Genomic DNA, 13,861 nt, shown 5'->3' with positions numbered 1-13,861 from the left:
TTATGCTGTCAACACTTGAACCTTTAATTCTTAAAAATAACAAAAAGAGGGGCACCTGGGTGGCTCAGTGGGTTAAGCCACTACCTTCAGCTCATGTCATGATCTCAGGGTCCTGGGATCAAGCTCCACATGAGGCTCTCTGCTCAACAGGGAGCCTGCTTCTCCCACTCTCTCTTCCTGCCTCTCTGCTTACTAGTGATCTCTGTCAAATAAATAAATAAAATCTTTTAAAAAAATCACAAAAAGACAACCAGACATTCTGTATGTCCTGATGTGTTCCTATAAGAAGTCTAAAAACTACCCATGAATTCCTGCCAAAAAACCAGAACCTCAATCTGATCAAGCTTCTAGTACAGTCGCTTTCCCAATAGGAATATGTTAGCCCCAAGCGCAAACTTTGTGTATAATTTTAAATCTCTAGTAGCCACATTTTTAAAAAATGAAATCAATCTTTTTTTTTTTTAAGATTTTATTTATTTCAGAGAGTGAGCAAGAGAGAGCATGAGTGGGGGGATGAGAGGGAGAAGCAGAAGCCCCTCTGAGCAAGGATCCCAATGTGGGCTGATCCCAAGACCCTGAGATCATGACCTGAGCTGAAGGTAGACGCATAACTGACTGAGCCAGCCAGGTACCCTGAAATTAATCTTAATTATATAATCTTAACTATATGTAATCCAATATAGCCAAATACATTTAAAAAAAACCAGCAAAAATATTATTTTAGCATGTAATCAATATGAAAAAATATTAATAAGATATTATACCTGCTTCACAATCCAGTGTATATCTTACACTTAGGCATGTATCAGTTCGGAGGAGCTACATTTGAAGTGCTCAGTAACTACATGTGGCTTAGTGGCTCCCTCCTGTACAGCCCGAATACAGATCTTAGCCACTTTATAGAAAACACAGAGGCTAGAGTATGATAAACATGAATGTGGGGATGCAGTCAACCTAATTCCCAATGTTGGAAAATCTTATAGGGCAAATGGACCCAGTTTTCTTCAATAAATACACTGATAGTAAAAGAGAAACCCGGGCGCCTGGGGGAGCCTGTTTCCCCCTCTCTCTCTGCCTGCCTCTCTACCTACTTGTGATCTGTCAAATAAATAAATAAAATCTTTAAAAAAAAAATAAGAGAGAAAACAAAAGAACTGATATAGAATAAAAGAGACTATCAAAAGCAATCCAAGGGTCTTGTTTGCATCTTGATTTGAACAAACTGTGAAAAGACATTTATGGGACAACTGGAGAAATCACAATACTTCCTGGATAATAGATAACATTACATAATTACTTCCTCAGGTATGATAATGGCATTACAGTTATATTCAAAAGTAAGAGTCCTTATCTCTTCGAGATAATGAAACATTTGTGGAAGAAACGACAAGATGACAGGATTTGCTTTACAATAATCTAACCAGGGGAAAGAAAGGGTTCGGTAGATTTTTCACATGTTGAAGCTGGGTGCAAGTATTTGGGAGGTCATTATGTGATTTATTCTATTTTGTTGTTTGAAAAATTAATACAATTTAAAAACTTGATGAGAGAGAGAAAGCTTACCTAAGTTAACCATTCAGCTGCTGCCGAAATACTTTTCTGCTCCTAAGGGATTGACCAGAGGAAGAGAAGGCAGGAACAGAAGGAAAGAGTTGCCTAGAACTTCTAAGAATCTGATTGGGCAGCCTCTATCTCTAACCCTGGAACCCCACTTCCAGACAGGAGCATGCCCTTGCTCTGCTGATTCTACCCCACCCCACCTTCACCCACTCTGGCTGCATGTAAAGAGGGGCAAAAATCTCTTAAGAAGGATTTTTAGGAGCGCCTGGGTGGCCCAGTGGGTTAAAGCCTCTGCCTTCGGCTCAGGTCATGATCCTGGGGTCCTGGGATCAAGCTCCGCATCGGGCTCTCTGCTCAGTGGGGAGCCTACATCCCCCTCTCTCTCTGCCTGCCTCGCTGCCTACTCGTGATTCCTGTCTGTCAAATAAATAAATAAAATCTTAAAAAAAAAAAAAAAGAAGAAGGATTTTTAGATCAAAGCTTTCAAACAACTTACAGCCAGAAGACTCTGGTTTATTTCTGCGCCTTCCATCTTTGTCTGTCTGTCTGAGTCTCTGGCATCTGCTGCTCTTTCGCTGCCAGCCAAGTCAATAAAAGAGATCCTAGAGAAAACACACAGCAGGGATAACTTCTTGGGGGCCTTGGTTTATTTTTACATCAGTCAGCATTTTGGGGCAGCAGGAAGAAACTAACACTGGCCCAACCTCTGGAAAGAAAAAACATACTGTCAGCTTTCCAAAATTATTAGAAGACTCTGATCTGTCAGCTGTTGCCCTCACTGCTCAGACACTTCTGTTGGTTTTAATCATTTGTGAGAAATTAATAAAATTAATAAAACATTCTTCCTATAAGGCTAAATGACTACAATGCAAATCACTTAGGTGGCCACTTAGGTAATTAAATAGAAACTTTTGTGGGCTGCTTTCCAGGTCCCCCCCTCAAAAACAGAAGAAGAAGAAGAGGAGGAATTATAAGTAAGTAAGAAAAAAAAAGACTCATTACTCAGAGGTGAGAGAGGCTCATCCATCAGTGTGGCAGAATTTGCTAAGATAGCACTAAAGGAGCAATGAATGTACCCAATTGTCTTATGGCTTCTTTCAAGGAGGATAGATTAATTTTTTTCTTTTCTTTCTTTCTTTTTTTTTTTTTTGGCCTGTAAGCTGAGATGCATTTCCTACTATTTCTTTGCTGATACTGTGTTTCACGTTAGAAGCAATCAATGTCCCTTTTAATAACTTAGGCTTGACCAACAATAGGTCATTACTTCATGGTTAATCAACTGATGGCACTTTAATACAATGATTTATTTCAGGGCTAACAACTCTACTCTGTATCCCTGATATTTATGAAAAACTCTATGGTGGCAGAATGTCCTGTTGTTGATAACACATATTTCAAAGTCACATTAGGGAAAGGCAGATAATGCAATTCCTTGCATATTTCCAACTCACCTGCCAAATGTCCTCTTGGCTGAATCCTTGATCTGAATTTGGATGATAGCATGGGAGCGGGAGGAGTCCGCATTAACTCCAGTGGCCCCAGTGCTGCGCTCCTTGCTGCCCTTCAGAATCACCTGAAAATAAAATCCATAGGGTGATTCCCTCAAGAAGTGAAAAATTCCCCTGGGTCCTAAGTGTTGGCTGAGAGCCACAGAAACCAGGCTTATAACTGTCAGTACACAGCAGTATTTTCATTCTATGTAGAAAGCTGCCAAAGCATGTAATCATACAGAGTAAGTACCCAACAGCAGTGCAAACAATGGGGAATACTAACCTTGGGGAGAACATTCAACAGCTCAAGAGATAATTTACTTCTTGATCTTATATATTCATTTTAATATCTTTGATAGATTTAGCCTGACTACAGTCTCCAGGGCATGACTTGTCTCTAAGGCAATGTCCCATGTCCCATACCACCCATCTATCTTAGGAACTAAAGCAAAGACAGAAATATGCATCATGGAATGACTGATTACAATCACCTGTTCCACCAGGAAGCAGTCACAGAGGGGGCCAGCATGATGTGTGGGAACACAGAAGTAATGAGCTATCACAATTGACATGATCACAATTGATGTGATTTCCATTAAGATCATTGAAGTAGAGACTAACTTGGGTCCCTATAGCCCGAAGGGAAAGGGGAAATAGAGGTGAAGTCTCAGGACTGCCTCTTGCCACTGAAAACACAGCCATATGTGAACATGCTGCCATGATTTTAGACAGAGGAAGGAGTGCTGATTACTGAGAATCAAAAAGGTGAAGAAATATTATTTGACAGAGGGGTACCTGGCTGGCTGAGTCAGTGGAATATGTGACTCTTGATATTGGGGTTGTGGGTTTGAGCTCCATGTTGGGTGTAGAGATTACTTAAAAATGAAAAAAAAGTATTTATTAAATAAAACATTATTTGATAGAATCTTCACAACAGCCTAGATATGAGGTGAGTTCATTATATTTTTTTAAAAGATTTATTTATTTATTTGACAGACAGAAATAACAAGGAGGCAGAGAGGCAGGCAGAGAGAGAGGAGGAAGCAGGCTCCGGGCTGAGCAGAGAGCCTGATGCGGGGCTCGATCCCAGGACCCATGACCCGAGCCCAAGGCAGAGGCTTTAACCCACTGAGTCACCCAGGCGCCCTGTGAGTTCCTTATATTGTGCCCAGTATATGTTGAAGACAAATTCAAGAGGTTGAGTCACAGGGCACTTGGGTGGCTCAGTTGGTTGAGTGTCCAACTCCTGGTTTCAGCTCAGGTCATGATCTCAAGGTGGTGAGATCGAGCCCTTGGTGGGGCTCTGTGCACAGCACAGAGTCTGCCTGAGGTTCTCTCTCTGGCCCTTCCCCTGCTCACACTATCTGTCTCTATATAAATAAATAAAATCTTAAGAAAAAAAAAAAAGAGGTTGATTTGCTCACAAAAAGCTGTTGTGTGACAGAACCAAATTCCACATCCAGTATGTCTGACTCCAAAGCTCATGTGGTTTCCACTAAGTTGTCAGGTACTTCTGATAAATTCATTTATTTTGCAGTGAATTAAGGGTAAGGAAGTCCTATTTCAATTTTCTCAATCTTTCAAATTTTTAATTTGTATTTTACTGAACATAACCACAGTTTCCAAATTAAGAGTCCAAAGGTTGCCAGACTCAAACTCCAGCAATAGGCCATAAAATATCTTAACACGCAGGTACTTTTTACAAGTTTAACTAATATGGATAGAACTAGAGGGTATTATGTTAAGTGATATAAGTCAATCAGAGAAAGACAATTATCATATGATCACATGTGGAAACAAAACAGGAGCTCACAGGGGAAGAGAAGAATAGATAAAAGAAGATGAAACCAGAGAGGGAGACAAACCATAAGAGACTCTTAAACTTAGGAAACAAACCGAGGGATGCTGGAAGGGAGGAGGGGGAGGAATGGGGTAACTGAGTGATAGACATTAAGGAGGGCAAGTGATGTAATGAGCACTGCTCCTTATATGAGACCGATGAATCACAGGCCTGTACCTCTGAAACCAATAATACATGTTAATTGAATTTAACTAAAAAATGTTTAAAAAATTTTTTTTAATGTTTAGTAAGTTCCTTCATGGTTTAAGCAGTTGTGTTTCTAAAAATTATCTGTACATGAGATTTAGAATTGTACTTTAAAATCAAATTTAGAATCTACTAAAAGTATAACAGATCTATCTGATGAATCTTTTTATAAAGGGAAGAACCTGTTAATTCTGTAACACTGGATTTTCAACTACATGGCTAGTATGTTACTGCTAATCAAAACTGGGAAGAGTGAGAACAGTAGTCCCTTAAAATGGGTGTGGCAGGTGTCCCTGCCATAAGCTGCCCACTGAGCTCCAATGGCTGGCTGGGCCACGAAAATGCACATCTGTAACTAATGTCCCCTGTCACTCTGACTTCATGCTTACTTAGACTGTAAGGCCATGATGAGAAGGTGTGATGTTCTTTTTATCAAACCTTTCCTTTTTTTTTATCAGCAAAGAAGATGTGCTTACTGCAGAAAACTTGGAAGATACAGGAAAAATATTAAGAAAATATATACCTCCCATTATCCCAGGGTTAACAAGAGTCTGGTGTATTTCCTTCTAGTTTTAGGGTTCTCACACCTTTTTTGCTTTTTTGTTCATTTTGGTCTTTTACAAGCACCATGAAGAGACAGGGGAGATATTTTAAATCTCGAAATTTATGTAAACAATATGCTTGATAAGGGGAAAAACACAGAGAAGTTGGTGACTTATCCAAGAACACAAAGGTCAAATATGGTCGGGTTAGAAGAATTCTAGGGTTAGAAGCCAGGTGTCCTCTGCCATATGTGAAAGTAAACATGCTACTTCCGCTAGGACATAGTGAAAGGTCTGAGAGGCCTCAGGGCCAGGAACTGTAGATAGTGACAGAAACTCAAAGGATGGGTTGTGGTTCACCCCCAGGGGAGCCAAGAAAGACTGACTTTTGGGCTTGTATGATAGACTTTTAGACATGGTTTTCCATGCACCTTGTCCACCTTATCTATCATGATATATTAGGTACCTGTGAGTATGTCTCAGAAAACCTAACATGTTGAGAACTTTCCTGACTAAATGCCTTTTAGGGAAGGCATGAAGGAATTTCAGGTTCTGGTCATTTCCTCAGTTTCAGAAATAGACTGCAATCACCATTCCTAAAGCAGCTGAACTCTGAGGAGTAAAATGACTCAGTTTGTGAAGATCATCAGACAAATTTTTCCAAGTGACATACAGACTTAAGTGTAGGGGGTTAAGGTAGTGAAATCTAAGACTGGGTATGCATGCCAGCTCTGACATATGGTTGGCTGAACCTGCAATGAGCAAAATTTTGCAAGTCACTTAACTTTTCAGAACCTTAGTTTACCTGTAAGATCATAATCTCATAGATTATTTAAGACAACTAAAAAAATGACAATACAAAAAAAGATAATACATGTAAACCATTTTTAAAAAAAATTTTTTTTAATTTATTTGACAGACAGAGATCCCAAGTAGGCAGAGAGCCAGCAGGCAGAGAGAGAGGAAGGAAAGCAGCTCCCTGCTGAGCAGAGAGCCCGATGTGGGGCTCGATCCCAGGACCCTGGGATCATGACCTGAGCCGAAATCAGAGGCTTTAACCCACTGAGCCACCCAGGCACCCCCATGTAAAGCATTTAGAATCATGACTGGCACATGGTAAATTCTCAATAAATATTCATTTTAAAAAGATTTATTTAGGGATGCCTGGGTGGCTCATGGGTTAAAGCCTCTGCCTTTGGCTTGGGTCATGACCCCAGGATCCAGGGATCAAGCCCCACATCAGGCTCTCTGCTCAGCAGGGAGCCTGCTACCTCCTCTCTCTGCCTGCCTCTCTGCCTACTTGTGATCTGTCTGCCAAATAAATAAATAAAATCTTAAAAAAAAAAATGTTCCATGCTCCTGGATTGGAAGAATAAATATTATGAAAATGTCTATGCTACCTAAAGCAATCTACATATTTATTGCAATCCCAATCAAAATCCCATCCATTTTTTTCAAAGAAATGGAACAAATAATCCTAAAACTTATATGGAACCAGAAAAGACCTTGAATAGCCGAAGGAATATTGAAAAAGAAAGCCAAAGTTGGTGTCATCACAATTCCGGACTTTAAGCTCTATTACAAAGCTGTCATCATCAAGACAGTATGGTACTGGCACAAAAACAGACACTTAGATCAGTGGAACAGAATAGAGAGCCCAGAAATGGTCAACTATCTTCGACAAAGCAGGAAAGAATGTCCTGTTGAAAAAAGACAGTCTCTTCAACAAATGGTGTTGGGAAAATTGAACAGCCACATGCAGAAAAATGAAACTGGACCATTTCCTTACACCACGCATGAAAATAGACTCAAAATGGATGAAGGACCTCAATGGGAGAAAGAAATCCATCAAAACCCTTGAGGAGAACACAGGCAGCAACTTCTTTGACAACTCAGCCGCAGCAAATTCTTCCTGGGAACATCGCTAAAGGCAAGGGAAGCAAGGACAAAAATGAACTATTGGTATTTAATCAACATCAAATGCTTTTGCACAGCAAAAGAAACAGTTAACAAAACCAAAAGACAACTGACAGAATGGGAGAAGATATTTGCAAATGACATATCAGATAAAGGGCTAGTATCCAAAATCTATAAAGAACTTAGCAAACTCAACACCCAAAGAACAAATAATCCAATCATGAAATGGACAGAGGACATGAACAGACATTTCTGCAAAGAAAACATCCAGATGGCCAACAGACACATGAAAAAGTGCTCCACATCACTTGGCATCAGAAAAATACAAATCAAAACCACAATGAGATAGCACCTCACACCAGTCAGAATGGCTAAAATTAACAAGTCAGGAAATGATAGATGCTGGCGAGGATGCAGAGAAAGGGGAACACTCCTACACTGTTGGTGGAAATGCAAGCTGGTGCAACCACGCTGGAAAACAGCATGGAGGTTCCTCAAAAAATTGAAAATAGAACTAACCTAAGACCCGGCAATTGCACTACTGGGTATTTATCCTAAAGATACAAACGTAGTGATCCGAAGGGACACGTGCACCCAAATGTTTATAGCAGCAATGTCCACAATAGCCAAACTATGGAAAGAACCTAGATGTCCATCAACAGATGAATGGATAAAGAAGATGTGGTATATATATACAATGGAATACTATGCAGCCATCAAAAAAAATGAAATCTTGCCATTTGCAATGACGTGGATGGAACTAGAGGGTACTATGCTTAGTGAAATAAGTCAATCGGAGAAAGACAACTATCATATGATCTCTCTGATATGAGGAAGTGGAGATGCAGCGTGGGGGGTTTGGAGGGTAGGAAAAGAATAAATGAAACAAGATGGGATCACGAGGGAGACAAACCATAAGTGACTCTTTTTTTTTTTTTTAAAGATTTTATTTATTCACTTGACAGAGAGAGAGATCACAAGTAGGCAGAGAGGTAGGCAGAGAGAGAGAGGAGGAAGCAGGCTCCCTGCTGAGCAGAGAGCCTGATGCGGGGCTCGATCCCAGGACCCTGAGATCACGACCTGAGCCGAAGGCAGAGGCTTTAACCCACTGAGCCACCCAGGCGCCCCCATAAGTGACTCTTAATCTCATAAAACAAACTGAGGGTTGCTGGGGGGAGGGGCACTGGGGGGGGCATGGGCACTGGGGAGGGTATGTGCTATGGTGAGTGCTGTGTAGTGTGTAAACCTGGCGATTCACAGACCTGTACCCTTGGGGATAAAAATACATTATATGTTTATTAAAAAAAAAAAAAAAAGACAAGGTAGTATAGGGGCACCTGGGTGGGTCAGTGGGTTAAGCCTCTGCCTTCGGCTCGGGTCATGATCTCGGGGTCCTGGAATCGAGCCCCACATCAGGCTCTCTGCTCATCGGGGAGCCTGCTTCCCTCCTTCTCTCTGCCTGCCTCTCTGCCTACTTGCGATCTCTCTCTGTGTCAAATAAATAAATAAAGTCTTAAAAAAAAAAAAAGACAAGGTAGTACAATACACCTGAAGGAGAAAGGCCCTGGAAGGACAAAACCCCATAAAAAATGAGGCTGGTAGTTGTGCAGGCAGGCAACAAGTGGCCATCTCCTGAGTGAACCTGAGGGTGATCTGTGAGGGCAACACTCAAAGATGACACCGGATAGTGACACTTGAGCAAACACATGGGTGATACCTGAGTGAGCATGAACAGTGATACCTGAGAAAGTGTGAGACTTGAGTTAGCAAGTGCTGTTGTTTTAAGTCAAATGTTTATGAGGGTATCCATAATTTATATCAACTTTCCACCTTGATCTCAGCTGGCTTTCTTGTATACTGTCATATATATTACAGAGTATTAATGGCAATGAGATAACACATTGACTAACAAGAAACTTCTTTCTGCTCTTATCAGGAAAGATAACTCAGGACAGAGCAGTGCATAAAAAACTCTTCCAGGGTAGAAGAGGTGATCTGACACCAGACTGCCCATTGACGCAGTGATGGCTCATAGCTACAGAAAAGGGAATTCCTCCCGACATTTGCTCCTTTTCCATTCAGTTGGTTTAATCTTCAGGGATAAAAGCATCCTGGGGACCAACTCTCCTGCAACTCCCTGCCAAATGAAGGAATGTCTGGGGAAGGGGGCGGGCGAGAGGATAATAGCAAATAGGAGTATGAGAAACAATTTCCTTAGGACTCCACAATGGAGGGAGCTCTGGACAGGTTAAGAATGGTCAGCTTCAGGGAAGCCCTTTCACCACATCTCACAAACCTTTGTTTTTAAAACTGATAGAAAAGGGCTCTTGGTTCTTAGGTAACTCTAAAATAGCCACACTCATATGCTATTCTCGGGTTTTAGGTCCCAGGACTCAGGAATAAGATATAATCACACAAATAAGAGGCAAATATAAGCAAAATTTATCTATTTGTCCTAGCAAAAAGAAACTGTTAGAAAAAAGTCCTCAATGGTGGGTCACCATGCCATTTTAATACCCAAGTACCAAGAAGGGTGTATTGTGAAGCTGTTTTAAAGGTAGGTTTTGCCAAGAATCCAGCTTGTCCTTCTGGCCTTCTCTCTCTCACTCTGGCCAGGCTTGCTGGATATACTAAAAGAATGACTATAATGGCTGCGGGCTGCAGGTTAGAATCACCTGGTGAGCTTTTAAAATAACATCTACCTTCATGCATTGTGGGTGGGACTATAAATGGTGCAGCCACTCTGGAAAACAGTTTGGCAGTTCCTCAAGAAGTATGATCCAGTAATTCCACTCCCAGGCATAGGCTCAAGAAAACGGAAGACATAGGTCTACATGAAAACTTACATGTATCATTCATAATACTGGTTTCTATAAAAGTAAAAACAACCTATCTGTTTATCAACTGATGAATGGATGAACAAAATATTAATAATACATCCATAATAGAGTATTACTTGGCCATAAAAATGAAGTACTTATATATGCTACAACATGGATGAGCTTTGAGAAAATATGCTAAATGAAAGAAGCCAGAAACAAAAGGTTGCCTATTGTATGATTCCACTTATATAATATGACCAAAATAGACAAATCCATCAAGACAGAAATTAGTGATTTCCAGGCCTGGAGGCAGAGGAAATAGAGAGTAACCACCAAATGGTACAGGGTTTCACTTTGAGGTGATGAAAATGTTCTGGAATTTGAACATTTCTAATGATGATGATTAGATGGCTAATCTAATCTAAGTGATGATGGCTGCACAACTTTTTGAATATTCTGTAAATATCACTAAATTGTATATTTTAAGAGGGTGATTATTATGATATTTAGATTAAAACTTAATAAGATATGTAGGGTGCCTGACTGGATCAGTCGGTTAAACATCTAACTCTTGATTTTGGCCAACGCTCATGCATGTTCGCATACTCTTTCTCTCTCCAAAAACATAATAATAAAAAAATATATACATACAAACACACACACACCCAAATATATATTAAAAAACTGATGCATACACTTTAGAATGGTGAATTTTATGGTATGTGACCTATATTTCAGTTTAAAATAATATCTACATTTGGGCCTAATCCCAAGAGATTCTGATTTAACTAACCTCAGAGGGATCCAAGCAAGCATTAAAAATACACCATGATTAAATGAGAAACACAAGCCACAGAATGAGACAACATGCTTATGATACAAAATAACTGAAAAATGAGGGGTACCTGGGTGGCTCGGTCATTAAGCATCTGCCCTTGGCTCAGGTCATGATCCCAGAATTCTGGGATCAAGCCCAGCATCGGGCGCCCTGCTCGGCAGGAAGCCTGCTTCTCCCTCTCCCACTCCCCCTGTTTGTGTTCCCTCTCTTGTGGTCTCTCTCTCTCTGTCAAATAAATAATAGTATCTTAAAAAAAAACCACACAAACACCTGACAAATGACTCACATCCAGAATATACAAATCAGTAAGAGGAAGACAACCCAAAAAGGAGGGAAAGACCCTAACTGGCATTCCCAAGAGATGAAACCCATAAGATAAATTGAAAATATAAAAAGTGGGGTGCCTGGCTGGCTTAGTCAGTAGAGTGTATGACTCTTGATCTCAGGGTTGTGAGTTTGAGCCCCATATTGGATGTAGCGATTACTGAAAAATCAAATCTTAAAATTAAAAAAAAATATGAAAAGTGGAGTGCCTGAGTGGCTCGGTATGTTAAACCTCTGCCTTCAGCTCAGGTGGTGGTGTCAGGATCCTGGAATCAAGCCCTGCATCGGGCTCTCTGCTCAGTGGGGAGCCAGCTTCTCCCCTACCCCCGCCCTGCCTGCCTCTCTGCCTACTTGTGATCTCTGTCAAACAAATAAATAAAATCTTTAAAAAAATATATGATTAATTCTCAATCAGCAAAATGCAGATTAAAACCACAATAGGATATAATTAACCAATTCCAGACTGGCAAAACTTTAAAAGTTAACAGGAAGTGTTGGCAAGGTTGAAGAACAACAGGATTGCTCACACACTGCTTGTGGGAGTGTACATAACTTTGAAAAGCAGTTGCATCATCTAGTGAAGTGAAGATATGCATGTCCTCTGACCCAATCACTTCACAACTAGATATATATCCTAGAGAACTCATATGCTATATACTGGAATACATGTATAAGGATATTCACAGTTGCAATATGCAGAATAGTACCCCAAAAGAATCCCAACTATCCATTAACAGAATGGTTAGACTGTGGTATACTCATATGACTGAATACTATACAGCAAATAAAAACAAAGTTACATCCATATGCAAAAACACAGCTGTAACTCAAAAGCATAATGTTGAGCAAAAGAAGACACTAAAAAATTCAGTGTGATTCTATTCATATGAAGTTTAAAAACAGGCAAAAACGAAGTTACACAGTTAATGGATGAATATATAAGTGGCAAAATATAACAAAGAACAAGGAAGTGATTAGCGTAAGGGGCCTGGGTAACTCAGTTGGTTAAGCGGCGGACTCTTGATTTCAGCTCAGGTCAAGATCTCAGGGTCGTGGGGTAGAGCCCTGAGTCAGGTTCTGCCCTCCGTGGGGAGCCGCTTGGGATTTTCTCTCTCTTTCTGCCCCTTGTCCTGTATGCATCTGTGCTTTCTTTAGCTCTCTAAAAATAAATGAATAAATTTTTTTTTTTAAAGATTTATTTGACAGAGAGATAGTAAGCAGAGCGACATACAGAGGGAGAGGGAGGGCTCTCTGCTGAGCAGGGAGCCTGATGTAGGGCTCCATCCTAGGACCTTGGAATCATGACCTGAGCTGAAGGCAGCCGCTTAACCAACTGAGCCACCCAGGCACACCTAAATGAATAAATCTTTAAAAAAAAAAGTGATCAGCATAAACATCAGGATTATAGGGCACTGTGACTAGAAATTTGCATAAGGGTTTGTGGGGTGCTAAAATGTTCTATTTCTTTTTTTTTTTTTAAGATTTTATTTATGTATTTGAGAGAGAGAGAGAGAACAAGCAGGGAAAGGGGCAGAAGGAGAGGGAGAAGCAGACTCCCCGCTGGGTAGGGAGCCCGATGGGGGACTCCATCCCAGGACCCTGGGCTCATGACCCAAGCTGAAGGCAGACACTTAACCAACTGAGCCACGCAGGCACCCCTAAAATGTTCTATTTCTTAATCTGGGTAATTGATTATAAAGGTGCTTGTTTCTTGGGGTGCCTGGGTGGCTCAGTCAGTTAAGCATCTGTCTTTGGCTTAGGTCATGATCCCAGGGTCCTGGGATTGAGCTCTGCCTCAGACTCCTCTGCTTCTCCCTCTTCTCCTGGCTCACTATCTCTGTCTCTCTCTCAAATAAATGAGTAAAATCTTAAAAAAGAAAAAAAGGTTTGTTTCTTTATATTAAACACATTTAGGCTTTAAGCATTTTACTGTAGAGTGCTATTTTTCACAATAAAAATGGTTAAACCATTTTTTTACCTGAAGGGAAAAAAGCTCCCTTAATGACACAATGTAAAGCTAGGGTTGAGGACCACTGCATTAAAGGAAGAGTCACCAAAAATATATTTGTACATAAATTAATAAATTCCCAGTACAGAAAAAAATTTAAATGTTTTAAACTGTGTGGTGTTTTGTTTTGTTTTGATATTTTAAACTGTTAACAGTAGATATCTCAGTGGGGAATGGGGAATTATATATAGTAAGTGGGAGGTGGCCTTTATTTTTCTATCTTCTTAGTATTTTTGTAAGGTTTATATCTAATAATGAAAAGTGTTAAAAAATAACATTTATTTATTTAAGATTTTTATTTATTCATTTGAGA

General features: G+C 40.2%; 1 protein-coding gene across 3 annotated transcripts in view; it reads right to left on the bottom strand.

Moving 5' to 3' along the window:
• KIF24 (kinesin family member 24) overlaps window positions 1–13,861 on the bottom strand; it is a 90,879-nt gene that overhangs the window by 30,253 nt on the left and 46,765 nt on the right. For all 3 annotated transcript variants that reach the window (XM_059411476.1, XM_059411474.1, XM_059411475.1), the window contains exons 7-8: window positions 3,012–3,133; window positions 2,057–2,162 (exon numbers count right to left, since the gene is read on the bottom strand). In XM_059411476.1, coding sequence (XP_059267459.1) covers window positions 2,057–2,162; window positions 3,012–3,133 — 228 coding nt within the window. The remainder of the gene's footprint in view (window positions 1–2,056; window positions 2,163–3,011; window positions 3,134–13,861) is intronic.

The sequence above is a fragment of the Mustela nigripes genome, chromosome 9, assembly GCF_022355385.1.
Source record: "Mustela nigripes isolate SB6536 chromosome 9, MUSNIG.SB6536, whole genome shotgun sequence".
Classification (NCBI taxonomy): Eukaryota; Metazoa; Chordata; class Mammalia; order Carnivora; family Mustelidae; genus Mustela; species Mustela nigripes.
This window is presented reverse-complemented; position numbering and strand designations above follow the sequence as displayed.